At 36.6% G+C, this 15,933-nt stretch overlaps 1 protein-coding gene and 1 long non-coding RNA gene across 3 annotated transcripts; one reads left to right on the top strand and one right to left on the bottom strand.

The window, feature by feature from the left end:
- Positions 1-4,173: 4,173 nt before the first annotated feature.
- On the top strand, positions 4,174-15,917 carry LOC309475615 (uncharacterized protein). Its single transcript, XM_082138468.1, has 3 exons — positions 4,174-4,245; positions 5,623-5,770; positions 14,010-15,917. Exons 2-3 carry the CDS (start codon positions 5,716-5,718, stop codon positions 15,173-15,175), a joined length of 1,221 nt encoding a protein of 406 aa, XP_081994594.1. The 5' UTR covers positions 4,174-4,245; positions 5,623-5,715; the 3' UTR covers positions 15,176-15,917.
- On the bottom strand, positions 7,501-14,003 carry LOC309475711. Of its 2 annotated transcripts, none has more exons than XR_014197800.1 (2): positions 12,328-14,003; positions 7,501-10,901 (listed from the first exon to the last, which is right to left on the bottom strand). It is a non-coding gene; the product is annotated as an uncharacterized lncRNA (long non-coding RNA). The 2 variants fall into 2 exon arrangements; XR_014197801.1 differs by having other exon boundaries at positions 12,342-14,003.
- Positions 15,918-15,933: the final 16 nt, after the last annotated feature.

The following is a 15,933-nucleotide window of genomic DNA, read 5'->3' as shown; positions in this document are numbered from 1 at the left end:
AAATGCCTCATTCATTCATAAGGGGGGCGTTCACACATAACTGTCCCTATATCCCAGGGGTCCAACCTTTTTCCATTTGAGAGGTACTTTTTAAAAATCAAATAAAGTCTCATAACTCTCATCCCATACACGAGCGAAGTGTTGGAGACCCCTGCATAGCCTATGCTAATAGATGAAAAGCTGACAAATATGCCTTCTAAAATACGTGCCCTTAATATTTTGATGTTTGGCTACATTTATTTTAAAATTTAAATTGAAAACCATCTCTTCATGAATTTTATTCTTTAGACAGCTGATTGGAAGCTCAGTTTACCATAGAACACTTACTACTTACTTTACAACTAACTTCGAAAACGGCGAATTCTAGAATGTATTTATTGTTTGAAAACAATTAATTAAAAAACACTTACCACATGAGAGCCAAATTCACAGAGAGGATAAAAAAGATTTCTGAATCATATCCGATTAATAATTTCTCATCTGAGAGCGTTGAAAATCTAAAAAGTACTAACACAAATTCAATCGGCTTTTCTCAAACAAGTGACAATTTTAAATATAAAAAGTAATAAGCCTACGTTTAAAACAAACAATGATTTTGATAAAGTTGATACTAGTCAAAGGTGCTAAGTTAGTATATTTTTTTGTTTACATTTTTCACAAAAGCAACCCAGACAGCAACATAGTGTCTGCCCAGATCCGGCCCACATCTGGTACACAAGGATTCCACACATACCAGATGTGGGCCGGATCTGGGCAGACACTATGTTGCTGTCTGGGAAACGCTAGTCGATTAAGGTTGCATTATGCCGATCTTAAATTAAAATATAGCGTATATTATTTGTGGATATTCCATCATTTTAAAAACGAAAATGTTTTTCAGTGAAAGGTATAGAAATACAGAATCCAAAACACTAGTTCTTGATTTCAGTTTACAGATTTCCAGATTTCGGTTACTTCGCCACGGCCCTCACTGGTCCTCTCGGCTTGAGTGATGAGTTCAGTTGAATAGTTGACGTATTCAGTGTGGATTTATCAGTATTTGAGATGTCTTTACAGTAGCTAAATAAGCATCAGAGAAAAACCAGCTCTTGTGTTGCCTGTATAGAGGCATTACTTTGTGGTTTCTGCTCTTATCTAACCTCTACATCTCCTTCCTGTCATTTTTTCTCTCAGCAAGAAGAAAACATATTTTCAGATTTTACAACTGATCTGATCAACTGAATGTTTTTATCATTTGCAGAAAATATATAACAGAGTCCATTGGTGTGTGCTCTAGTGACAAGGTATGGAGCAGTCTTAAACAGATATATTGATTATATCAGCACAGCATTCAATATTAAGCACATAATCCCACTGGCATCTGATAAACAATCTTAAATCAGTCCACAAAAGTTACATAGCTGTACATTGAATAGCTAATGTCATTTCATTTCTATCCTCTATCTAGAGATTTTCTGACACTTTGGGTTCTGGTAGGCCACTATTTCCTGTTCAACAAAGAGACAGAAATCTTCTTTTAATGTTGATCATAACAGTAGTTTTGTTGAGGTTAATGTTCAAAGTGCTACTAACACTTGATGTCTTGGATTTATGAATCCATCAAATCACGATTTAATAAATAATCTCCATTCATGCATAATGGACAAGAATCAGCACATTGTGGGAACTGTAGCCTAACTGTTTTGTATTCAGTCGCATCTCAGTTGACGCTATGTTCTCACTCCTGCGAACTTGGCACTGAGAACAATGCAGGCTGTGGGTTCAGCTGCAACCCTTCACCCACATGCAAGCGTTTCTACGGCACGTTTTGCACACTCGTCTCATATCTGACCAAAGACCACATCTCATTCCAACACATTTTGAACAGAGCAGGTCGTGGGTCACAGTGCATGAAGCATCTCATGTTCGCTTTGTGCATTAATAAAAAAAAAGCAAAACAATATGCATGTCTGCTTGAATGCATAATAGAAATAAGACCAGAAATAAGACACATCAAGCTCATCATCATTATCTTTTTTGTCTCTTGACTAACGAAAATAAAGCAAAAAATTACTTACATTTTGTGATTTTCATATAGGTATAACATTTTTGTCTTGTGGCACTGCTGAGAACATGCAAACATTTTATAACAATTTATAACAAGCGTTGATATTTATAACAACATTTTGCATCTTACACATTTTATTTGACATCTGAAGTTTTTGTTTTGTTTTTTTGCAACCATGCACTATTTTAAATGTTGTCTATATCTCCCTCTGGTGTCTATATCTCCCTCTGGTGTCTATATCTCCCTCTGGTGTCTGTCTCGTATAAACTCACAGTAGTTTATTATATTGTCTGAGATGCTGTAATTTTACAGCAAATTTACAGCAAATATTGTAAATTTGCTGCAAATTTAAATGGTTTAAATTGTGAATTGTGAAAATTTAATTTGAAACCCAAACGAAACATGTAAGTTAACATTTTATAGTTTCAGTTATATATTAAGGCACGTACCACAATTTTACTCTGTATTTGGGTTTTATTTTTAATGAGTGATTTCGTCTCGCAGTGATGACGTCATCACAAACTGATTTTTCCGCAGCAGCGACTTTGCAGGAGCCAAAAAAACTTCTGTAAAAATGGTGGTCATTTTTATATGTTTTTATGTATTGTTGGTGTTTTATTTGTCTCACATTGTGAAAAATAAAACTATTATAGAGCAATTTTATACTCTTTTAGCATAAATCTCGACTCAAAGTCACTCAATATACAGATATCTACAAGATCACAGCATTTTTTTGTTATACATTTACATTTAGTAGACACTTATTCAAAGCCACTTACAAATTAGAAATACATCAAGCGATTCATCATGAAGAGGCAAATAAACACAAGAAGTGCTCAAAATACAAGTTTTAGACATTGCTTGGAGTAGCATAAGCTAAACAAGGGAGGGATTAGTAGTCTGTGATAAACCATGTTTCATAACACAGCAAAAAAAAATAATTTGTTCATGACATATTTCGGTAGTGACAATTTGAGAAACTTTTGAGCCTAACTCAAAAATGATAACCAGCACATGGTTAACTAGCACAGTTCTGAACAGTTGTGCACACACAAAAACTAAATTTTATCGAATAACACTAATAAAAAACAACATGATGTCACTATACCGAAACTTCACCACATGTTTCGGTAGTGACAATTTTAGATACTTTTGAGCCTAGTTCAAAGATGCTAATCAGCACATGGTTAACTAGCATAGTTCTGAGCAGTTGTACACACACAAAAAATTACACTCAAAAAACCATGATGTCCCATCCGAAACTTCACCACATCTTTCGGTAGTGAATGTGTAATGATAGCCAGCACATGGTTACCTAGCACAGTTCTGAACAGTTGGAATAACACCCAAAAAAGTTTGCTTAATTGCAGAAAAAGGTGTTTGGTAGTGACATTCCTTAAAGTTACACACAGATTTTCAGACTTTTGAACACATTTCCCTCAAAATGATGGTAGCCTACCTATCTACAATGAAATGGAGGCTATGAGAGAGACAGAGGGACATAGGAATATTTCCTGATAAAAAATGTCGGGGTGTGGTTAAAATCAGTCTCAGCCAATGGACTAAAACACACACTGGTTCGGTAGTGACATGAAAATGCGGGACACATTAACATGTTTCATGATTTAAAAATTAAATATAAAATGTTTTTTTTTTTTTTTTTTTACTTCACTTCTAAAAGAAATCCAAAAGATATTTTTAAAAACAACATTGAAATTTAGGGGTTAGGGTTTGGGACAGCCACCTCCCAATTGAAAGTACCCAATAATTTTATATATAATTAAACTTACTGATTTTAAATATGATTGTGGGATTCAATTGATGATAGAATGATCTTTGTAAACATCTAAAATTTGAATACTTAAATGCTTTTTAAATGTGTTTATTGGTTGTGCAGTACTTTGCACCAATTCTGTAGAATGGCCCATATACAGAAACGGACCGTCTAACTTTCAAAAAAGTCCAGTATAAACGTTACTATCGCTCGTCAACTGCAGCTGTCACAGTTGCTTGGCGAGAAGAACAGTCTTCTATGAGAACAGTCCTTCGTAGGCTAGTAAACCATTCTCGGTCCGACCTTCGCAAGTTCGCAGACTTCAAAGGTTTACAGCCTTGGAAACTGAGAAACATACGTTGTCGCCTCGCAGTGATGACGTCAACTACTAACGCCATCTGTCAGCGTCGAATCTTCTGACGAGGTGAGTGTAGCAGTTCACGGTGCAGCGTATATTTATATAACTATAAAGTACACAATTACCCTCAAGAAGCCTTTTAAAGGGGTGATTTATGTATTGTTTTCTATATGTGCGTCTTTTCTGGCGTTTGCCGACGGAATTGGACATTGAGCAGGACACGATCGGTGTGTGTTAAAATCAGGATGGTTTGTGTGTGTGTGTGTGTGTGTGTGTGTGTGTCTGTCTTTTCTTTGTTATAGTTTTTCGATGTTTGGAGCGATAATATTATTGTTGTATGGAAGCGATCTTAGCGATCTCTGAGGAAACAGTCCCACGGACCCAGCCCCAAACCCCATCTCTGCAATAATAATTAATAAAGGCTGGTTTCTAAAGTACTTCTTCCTGCCTCTATGTATTAATGCTCATGGGTAGCCTAAATGGGTTCCATTCAGACCTTAACATTAAGTATTTTACTGTTATGTGTCAACAAGATACAACAAGACATTTTCACCTGGCTAGACCCAGTGTTTAGATCTGTTGTGGTATTTATGCAAATTAGTATATACGTAATTAGATTATGCACCGTTTGTCCATGTTAACAAACCATTTTTAAAAACTTGTAATACATTTTTTGTTTGTCTTGATGTAAGTAATCAACTCAGTAATTTTCATGGTGATATCTAAAGGTTAAAACTTTTACCCTATTCACGTAAGAAAAATGAATAGGCTGTGTATGAATAGGCTATATTTGGGTCTTTTTCGAAACTTTCCCCTAATGGGATTCTTCAGGGCTTTTTTTCCCCCTTACTCAGGACATATTGAGGATACAAAATCAGTTGAGTGTGCTTCTGTTGCCATTTGTTCAAGGTTGACCCCCATTTTGGCTTAAAATGACTGGACTATTATTGCTTTTGAAGTTATTAGAAAATCTAAATAGATTTACTGAACTGCTGTAACCTTAGGTGTCATTTGTATTTATTTTAATTTAATAATAATTTTATAAATGTAAGATTGTTAGAAATAATACTATTACAGTCTCTAACATGTTTAATGTAACAGGAATACAACACTTAAAATCAATGAACAAAAACTGCTAAATGACAAGTTGAATGAAGTTGGATCACTTGGAATGTTATTTTAACTAGTATTTTTTCATAATTTCAATATTTGTTTGTTCTTATGACTATACTGCAGATAAAGGTAAGAATAAAAATGCTTAAAAATTGATAGACATCACAGGCAAAATATAAACATGTAGAATATATTTGTTTTAAAAATACATTCAATAACTTTACCTTTTTGGAAGATGGACACACACAATTTAAATGTTTAAAATATGTGAATTAAAATGATTAGTTTAATAACTTCTGCTTAATAAGTTCTGCTCTTCCTTCTACACAGGAATACCCTCTTGTTAAGGTTCTATAACAATTCACCGATAAATGCTGGAATATTCTCATCAGCCTACAAGTGAAGAAGAGAAACAGCGAGAACATGTGTGATCCAGAACTCTGCAGGATAAAAGATGAAGAAACTGAAGAACAAAGAGGTTGGTATTTATTCTTGATTCCTCATTAATGAAGCAGAAGAACATTAAGGTTATAAAACTTTAAGCAGTTCAGCAGATTTAGTGGATGTAGTTAGAAATTTCGCAAGAGTGGTGAAATAACATAGTTAAAGGAGCAAATAATATACAGGATACTTTCCATAAAATTAGTACAAAATTAAGTTTTCTTTTCTTTAGTGTCAACAAATGGTCAGTGTAAAGAAGTTTGAAAAACATTCATATTGATTGTTAAAATAAGTGGGTCAGGTTAGATAATATAAAAGCGGTTTTATTTTATATCTGTTTCACAATCATATTATTAAAATATTAACCCATTTTCAACCCTTTTTTTATTAACTCTTTCTCAGCCATTGTGGCTAATTAGCATATTACTGAACATGGATCTGTGTATACTAAATTATACAAGGGTTTAGAGTTACATTCAAGCCGTTTTAAGTAGGGATGTGCACGAATATTCGAATTTTCGAATATTCGATCTGTAATTATTATTCGAAAAATAAAATACTATTCGAATTTTATCGAATTTATGTAGCCGTAAATACTTTGCGGGTCGTAAATGCAGTGAATCCCTGATAAATCCCAAGCACTAACTCGCAGTTATAATTAAATGCACTGGGTGCCACTGTGGCGCGTGTTTAACAAGTTGTTTGTATTTTATCATAATGTCGTCGTCTGCCTCGCGAAGTTTGGAATTAGGCTACTATTCGAAAATGAGGTTATTAAATGATCTTACAAAATGGAATTACTTTTGATAAAATTTATTAATTAATCTGAAGTTATATATCATCACCACAATGAGAAATGACAAGTCGACTGAGGAAAGACAGCTGTCCATCACTGCATCACGACTGCAGGTAAGCGCAGCTGTAGTGCGAGTGATAACTTATCTAATAGCAAAATTATTTTGAGACATATTCTTCCTTTAAGTTTCGTTGAGGGAGAGGTCTAAGAACAGAAAACGCAAAGTGCTGTAAGAAACTTAGAACTAGAACACCGTTATCTTTGTTTCTCTGAAACGTCTGTCAGCACAGCGCGTTTTCTCACTTGAGCATAAATTGCGGCGCGCCTGCATGTGGATATTATTGTTTTTCTCAACATAAACGCGTGAAACAATATAAACACGATAATCATATGCTGACTCGAGTGTATGTGTAGGCTACGTTCTGTACGATATCTGGCACAATCTGCTACTCTGCTTTATTAGGCGTTTTTTTCCATTCGCGCTGCTTGAGCTTAAATCCTTTTGTTCTTTATATTTTTTTTGTTTACACAAAGGCCTACTGTTTAATGTTTTCAATTAAAAGAAAATATTAGAACATATATTGTAAGCTTGTTGTGTATTGCCTAATCGTAAGCTTCAGAAATGGTGACAAAAACTTAAAAAAAAAATAACTTAAAAAATAACGTCTTTTTCGTTAGTCATTTAAATAAACGAATATTCGAATATTCGAATTTTATGAGCCCGAATATTCGAAAGCAATATTTTAGAAAAATGCCCATCCCTAGTTTTAAGGTTACGCTGAAATATGTAATTTTGGTGATCAAAGATGAGTTTTAAGGGATAAAATGATTGACTATAGGGGGACTTTAATCATTGTTCTGAATCCGATACGGATGTAGTCTTTGAAAAAGTAGATTTTCTCAGCTTTTTTCTCAAAATGTTGCTTTTTGTTAATGAAACTTAACCACATTCATGAAGCTAGAATAAAACATTTATTTATTTATTTTTTAAGCAGAGATAATAATAGGTAATTATTGTGATTGAGGTTTTTTGGACATCATGGAGGGCATCATGATCTTGATTTGATCAGCACAGACTAGTGTTGTGAACACAAGGTGCAGGCATATGTTATTCTGATTTTCTGCAACAGTTCACTAAATAAGCTAAAGGAGTAGTTAACTTTCAAATGAAAATTAATTAATGAATTGTTTATAACATTTTTATTAAGTTGTTTATTAATATTTGAATACATCATTTAATATGAATATAAAAAGTGTGCTTTACAAACAGGAAAAGACAATGAAGTACAATGACTGAATACTGTCAATAATATAGTCAATAAAAACAAACTACTCAAGTTTTTAAGACTTCTCTACGGTGGCCGAGAGAGCTCAACGCGCTGCAACTGAAGAAAACACATGCAAATAGAAAAACAACTGCAAATTAAGAAAACATCTTCATCAGTTTCACAACACATGTGTGCTCCAAATACTCACAACACAACCAAATACAGAAAAGCGCTGCAAAAGTTCACAACACAAACAAATACAGAAACGCGCTGCAAATAGAACAGAACACAACGGAAATGTTTCCGGGGAACCCAATAAGTGATGGACCCGGCTGGGACTTGCTTACAGCTGTCTACTTTTATTATTATTAATTTTTTTTTGCAAAACATACAGAGATGACACGTTTATGACATACAACTTTGTATACAATATACAAAATGTATTTACAATATGTTCAATGTCATAAGAATACTAAAAAGAACAATGAGCTGAAGACTAAAATAAATAAATAAATAAATAAAGATAGAGAAAAAGAGGGAAAGACATTAATCTATACATCAGTTACATTGTACACATTTTGTCATGTTATGTTAAAATAAGTTTCATAAGAAATGTTAGAATGCAGCTAGGGTCCAAATATGAGACGGCAAGTTTTAAAGTTGAGACACTCACACACAGATATAACGCATATTTTAAAAACTTTGTTGTATAAAATGTATATTTATTTGCAACAGTTATGTTAACAGCAATAATACTATATTTCTGGTAAGAACAGCTATTCAGCTGATGGACACGCGCTGCGTTGTCATGGGAACATCCCAGGTGAAAATAATGAGGAAATTACGTTGTCTTTCGTTGTTCCCTTCATCAACATAATGGCACACAAGTGCCCCGCTCCCTCCAAAGTGCCCAATTCAAGGGCTCTGCGTCTGCCCTTTTAAGAGAGTAGGGCATAGGTAAAGCTCACGAGCAATAAGCACGTCCCAGCCATCCGTCCGTCACTTATTGGGTTCCCCGGAAACATTTCCGTTGTGTTCTGTCCTATTTGCAGCGCGTTTCTGTATTTGTTTGTGTTGTGAACTTTTGCAGCGCGTTTCTGTATTTGGTTGTGTTGTGAACTTTTGCAGCGCATTTCTGTATTTGGTTGTGTTGTGAGTATTTGGAGCAAACATGTGTTGTGAAACTGATGAAGATGTTTTCTTAATTTGCGGGTGTTTTTTCTATTTGCATGTGTTTTCTTCAGTTGCAGCGCGTTGAGCTCTCTTGGCCACCGTACTTCTCCCTGTTTTTAATCCAAATACATCTTGTATTACGCTACTAACATTACCATTTTGTCAACGAATACAACTTTAGTTATGCTCTACTATACTGTCATATCCACAACGTAATTAAACTGTTTGCTTTTACACACATAAGATGTTTTGTGCAATATCATAAGGACAGGATTTGAAATGAACACCTTTACAACCCAAAAAATGAAGCTATAACTATGACAGATAACAATGTCAAATTGCAAGCCAATTTGTTGTTATGTTTCACAAATTATGTTCCCTCAATTTGCTGGCAAAGTTTATGTAATCTGCACTGATTTAGTAGCCTGGTTAAAACCAGACCCTTCTCAGTTGAAACTGAGTGTAGGGTCTGGGGAAGCTATGTAGACAAATCATTTCCAAAGGGGCGTCACCAACCGACGTAGCTCAAATTCCTCTGGCCGCAATTGGATAGTCATAAAACCAATCAGATCGATGAAGGAGATGACGTATGCTTCGAGTGTTGTTCTTTGCTCCGGTTTTAACGAAAACGGTAAGTTTAAATCGCTCAAAACAGACGCGATAACTGATTCGTTTATATACTGTCTATGATTCGAACGAGTGATGTTCCACGGCAGCATCCATCTTTGTAATGAAATCTCCTTCAGCGTCGCTGCGCTGTTGTCATCATGTAAATCCCTCCCCAAACGTTTCTGGTTGGTGCCGCGATTTCGGCGGCACAGAAATGAGTTTGAATGGGCTCTTCTCCAGACTATCCTGGAGAGAGAATTAAAATTCGCCGGAAGTAGTCTGGCTTTTCCCAGGCTACTGATTTAGTGCACATACTCAACTTGATATGAATATTTGATATAGCCGAATGGGGTTAATTCAACATAACCGTCACAAAGCAACAGATAAAGGCGTGCTGGTTTGTTTGCTTTGAAGGGAATAGTGCAGACCCAAGAAACATAATAATGTGTAGTAATGCGCGGCTCGCAGTTATATCCACGTGTCGGATGGGCCAAGAAATAAAAAATAACATCACAATTAAAGGTGAACTAAGTAACTTTTTTTACCTTAACTGAACAGCTTCGGAGTCATTGGAATGGTTATATTACTTATTTCGGGTTGAATGGTGGTCGTTTCGCACCCCCCTGGTGCCCGTGAGCGGAAAATACGCACTTGCAACTTTGAGCTGGCGGGCCGCCGGCCGCTGCGTCAGGAAGTCTCGCGTGATATCAGGTCTCGCGATGTAAACAATTGCTTTACGGCCAAAAGAAATCTGCTAAAATGCTGTCATTATTGCGCTCCCTCACGCTGTCCGAACCCGAATGAAGAAGACGTTTTAAAGAACGTCCCATCTGCTTTGATGTCGTTGATCTATAGCCTCTGGTGTCTGAGAATCAACAACGCGTTTTTACAACAGTGTTGTCAAATATCTATTCCGAAGCTGTGGGGGGAGCTCTAGAGAGAAACCTGCGAGCAAAAAGCGAGAATACAGCGAAGAAGTCCCGAAGCTACTGAGTGCTGCTTTAATTGCTGGTGGGTCATGGGTAGTGCTGGGCGGTGTACCGGTTCATACCGAATACCGGTGTTTATTTTTGTTATGATATACATTTTTTAAATACCGCTGTATGCCGCTTTAATAACGATCAGAACGCGGCGCAGTCCTTTTTCACTGTTGCACTGTGGTGATGCACGTGTTACTAAGCGTGACTTTGAAGATGGATAGGTTAAACTATAATTGATAACTGTCAAATTATATTACAGTGTTTCCCATACATTGGTTCACAATATCAACACAGCCTTTTGGAAAATCTATTTGTGGTTGGCATTGACATCGTTGAATTAGACTTGTAGTCAAGACCGCCTAAACCGAGACCAAGACACTACCAAGACCAGAGGGTATCGAGACCAAGACAAGACCAAGACCAAGACAGACCAAGTCAAGACCAAGTCAAGACCAAGTCAAGACCAAGTCGAGACCAAGTCGAGACCAAGACCGAGACCAAGTCGAGACCGGAGGGGGAAAAAAACAGACTAGTGTTGAAGCTAAGAAAATAACTTGAATTCAAGAACAGCAGCATACTAGGGTTCAGCCGCAGTTTACATTCAATACATATTAGACGGTATTACTTAAACTACACAGGCAGAACAATACAGAGACAGACCATGTCATGTGTGTGACTGTGAGCTCACTGTAAATGTTTTTGCAGACTGGGTGAGATCAACTATGTGTAGCAATTGCATGACGGCTGTTACTGCACTATTAGAGGATTGAGACTGCCTTAACTTTTGTGTACTGTTGAGGACTGACATGACTGGTACTGATGGTTCATCTGACAAAACATCAAACACCTCCAACACCATCTTGCTCCTCCAACAACTGTCTAAAGAATGAGAAATATAAAACCAATTGAAATTATACTTAATGTGTAGATGAAATCGTAACATCAAATTAAAGATACACAATTATAAACTTGGGATTAGGCCTAATGTTTAGTCAACACAACGGAGATATGCATATGATATTTAAAAGACCATTTATTTAGTCTAACACCATCTTAAATACAATACTGTAATCAAACAACACACACACACACACACACACACACACACACACACAGAGAGAGAGAGAGAGATATCAAAGTCACAAATTCATCTAAGCAAATGCCTGCCTATCTCTGCCGATTTCGGAGTCTCCAAATGAATCCATTCTGCAACTTTTAAATACATAATTCAATTTTTAAAAACGAAATTATAGGCTTAAGTGCAGGATCCGAAAGTTGGTCGTTTTGTCGCTATGGTTACACACACACACACACACACACACACACACCGTTGGCGGTGCGCTGAAAGTCATCTGTCAGTTGTGCAGTTACCCCAAACTCTCCTGAATGAAGTTAAAACCCATCATGTCACTGATGTGTTTTTTTAAATCAAGTGATCAAAGTGCTCGTTGCCGCGGCGATCAGTGGCGCGGATAAAGTGTTTTCTGGTGTGGCTCGCGCACACGCCGAACTTTCACTCAAGACGCGCGCTTCAATCCGTTCCGTTGCGGATAATAATGTTGCATTATCGAACGTTGTGTCGTCGTGGATATTGTAGTATTGTATTGCTAAATTCCCCGACCACTATGTCGGTCTGAGACAGCGAGACCTAGACAAGACCGAGAGGTCCGAGACCAAAGACCGTCCAGGCCGTGACAAGACCGAGACCACGTAAAAGTGGTCTCGAGACCGGTCTCGAGACCAAGACCGGTCTCGAGACATACATCACTACGTTGAATAAACATGAGCACTGCACGTTTCAAAATCAAAACGCGGCGCGGGTGTTTTTATATGAATGTATCTTTAGTGAACTGACGGTCTTTAGAAAAGTTTCTTTGTTATAACGATTGAATCTTTCTTTATCTTACCTGATAAAGCAGCGTTTATGAGCGTTGCTGCTTTGTGTACAGCCGTTACTGGGGAAACCGCTATTTCTGCCGCTCCTAAAGCGCCTCCTGCTGGCACCTCTTTGTAAACAGCATTGCAAACCTAAATACTAGTGTGGATTTTTTTCTAAAATATTCACTCATGACAGTAAAATAGGGCATTCTAAGTCAATCTACTGCAGTATTTCCTCTCTCACTCAGTGAAAAATGGGTTTTACACCCAGTCATGCTTAAAAAAACACAAAAAATAAATCATATACCGTGAAACCGGTGTAATTTAGAAAAATACCGTGATGTGGATTTTTCGTCATACCGCCCAGCACTAGTCATGGGCATATGAGATTAATCATTAATGTGTTGATTTTAATAAAGACACAGAACTCTCATTTCATTGTAAAACGCAATAAAAGTCCATCACTTTTTTACTTTCGTTTTCAACAACAACTTATATCTCTTCGGGAAAAAACAATCAAGGAAAACATATGCCTCCAGCAAAACTTACATGAGATGTTAAACAGCTTTAACTAAAAATATACTCAAGCTTAGTGGAAATTATTCTAGGAAGAGTGTTTCGCATCTTTTTCACCTTATGCCGAGGTTACACTGTACGATTTTCAAAGTAGTCGGGTCACTTTTCATTTCACACGGCACAATTATCTGTGTTAACATTCAGTTGCTGCTGTGTTCACACTGCACGATGGATCGGTGACAGGTTTCACATTGCATCACTTTACAAAAGAAAGAATTGCAGACAACTTCTGTCTTGTCCACAAACTACGTTTCACAACCAAACGCCCGCAAGAAGTGATAGAGAAATAAGTCTCGCAAGACTGAAATTGTTATTAAACATGATAGCCTGCAAGAAGATAGCGATCCAAATTGCATGTGTGCTTATCTGCAGCGAAAAGGAGAAAAAACTGATTTTGGATTGTGTGTTCTGCAAAGTGAGCTGGGGGTAAATAAATAATTTTGTAATGTGCTGCTGTTGCTGCTGGTCAAGCAAATGTTTGTGCTTTGTTTCTGTTTGATATAACTGTAAATATATCTATTAAAATACTAATGTTCTGGTCTATAACTCCTCCCCGAACTTCCCACTGCCCTGTTTCTTGCTCTCTCATTGGCTGTCGGTCATCGCCGATGTAGTTTTCAGTCAGAACACATTCACACAGCAGGATTGTGAATCGCCAACAGGTCCAGATATTTAGCATGCCAAATATCTCACGGGCGTCGGCAACTCATCTGCGATTATCTCAGATCGCGTCTTTGATACTTCACACTGTGTGATTGTCACTCACGTGAACGAGCACCGATTTGTCTGTGATTTCGGGCATTTGTTGGCGATCTCACAAAACTTGTCGGCGAGCGAAAATCTGGCCTAAAGTTTGCGTTCCTGAATTTTTTTTATAGCAGTTTTCTGTTACTTTCTTCTTATCATATCAGTGATCACCTGTGTTCTTTTCCTTCATATTTCTATTTTGAATTTTATGATTTAATTAAACTCAAACCTGTTTTACATTCATTTCAGACCTGATGGAAGAATGCGAGGAGAGTGAAGAATTTACTGAAGAGAATGAGACACATGATGTCAAATCTGTTAAACAAAATTCAAGCCTCACCCTGAAAAGAAGTGCTACACAATCTTTGACCTGCTCTTATTGTGGAAAGAGTTTCTCAAACAAACAAAATCTGAAACATCACTTTAGAATTCATAGTGGAGAGAGACCTTTCACGTGTGATCAGTGCGGGAACAGTTTCACGAGAAAAGGATCTCTTGATGAACACATGAAAATCCACACTGGAGAGAAGCCGTACACATGTGATCAGTGTGGGAAGAGTTTCAGACATGCAAGCACTCTTAAATCACATCTACGTTCTCACTCTGGAGAAAGACCATATAGCTGTGATCAGTGCGGTAATATGTTCTTAAGGGCAGAATCCCTCAAGAGCCACCTGAAAGTTCATTCAAAGGAGAAGCCTCATGTTTGTTCTTTGTGTGGAAAGAGTTTTAGTCGGCTGAACGTTTTTAAGTTACACCAGAAAAGGCATAGTGGTGTGAAGAATCACATATGCTTTGATTGTGGAAAATCCTTTATTAGAGATGCTGAACTGAAACAGCACCAGAAAACTCACACTGGAGAAAAACCTTATAAGTGTTCACACTGTGACAAGAGTTTCAGTCAGGCGGGACACATGAGAATACATGAGAGGATCCACACTGGAGAGAAACCGCACACATGTGGTCTGTGCGGGAAGAGCTTTGCATATGCAAACTCTCTTAAATTACATCTGCTTTCTCATTCTGGAGAAAGAAAGTATAACTGCGATCAGTGTAATAAGAAATTTGTTAGGGCAGATTCTCTGAAGAACCACCGGAAAGTTCATAGAAAGGAGAAGCCTCACGTGTGTTCTTTGTGTGAGAAGAGTTTTGGTCATATAGGCAATTTTAATACGCACCAGGAAAGACTCAGTGGTGTGAAGAATCACATGTGCTTTGATTGTGTGAAGACCTTTATTACAGATAATGAACTGAAACTGCACCAGAGAATTCACACTGAAGAAAAACCTGACAAATGGTCAGCATCTTTGAATATACATGAGAGGAGCCACACTGAAGAGAGGCTGTATCATTGTGGGAAGAGTTTTAGTAAATTAGCTTTTCTACTCAGTCATACAGAAAACAAACACTTTTAAGACATGAATATGGCATTTATATTTAATTTTTTTTCTTTACTTGACCACTTCAGACATATTTACCAAATGCAGATGCAAGATATACTGTAATGATGGGGCAATATTTTATGATTTTGGCATGTATAAAAGTGATTTATTATTTTGTTATTCCTAATGCTTTACAACAACGTTGTATACATTACCATCTGTACATGTAAAGTATTACATTCTTAATGAGGCATCATTAAATAGTGAATATTTTTGCACACATTTGTTTTTGGTTAATGCTAATTTATAAATACACTTTTGTCTATTGTGAAATCACGTTAGTTCTTAATTATACATCACTTCATAGCAATATTAAATTGAATTGTTATATGTAGAAATTTATATATATATATAAAAATAGTCCTGGTCTTTAGTGTTAGTTTTGGGGCTCCAGGAACGTTGTTGGGAATCCCTGATTTAGCCTGCAGTAAAAAAAAACAACAACTACATTACATTCCAAGTCATCTGAGAACAAACCAGATCATTGTGGCATATATGGACTGATTTTACTATTTTCATCTTTAGTTATTAAACTGTCTGTATGGAAAATATCTAAAAGGCCCACTTTTAGTCCTAGTCCACCTCTGCTTTTATTCTTGAATATAAAATAAATAATTGAATCATTTTATTTATGAAATCTACTGTATTTTTTGGGCTCGATATAGCTTTTATAATATGCCTAATAAATTATATTTCACCCCAAACATGACTGAAAGTGGCTGTCTGTCTAC

The sequence above is a fragment of the Leuciscus leuciscus genome, assembly GCF_965113295.1.
Source record: "Leuciscus leuciscus genome assembly, chromosome: 15".
NCBI classification, from domain to species: domain Eukaryota; kingdom Metazoa; phylum Chordata; class Actinopteri; order Cypriniformes; family Leuciscidae; genus Leuciscus; species Leuciscus leuciscus.
This window is presented reverse-complemented; position numbering and strand designations above follow the sequence as displayed.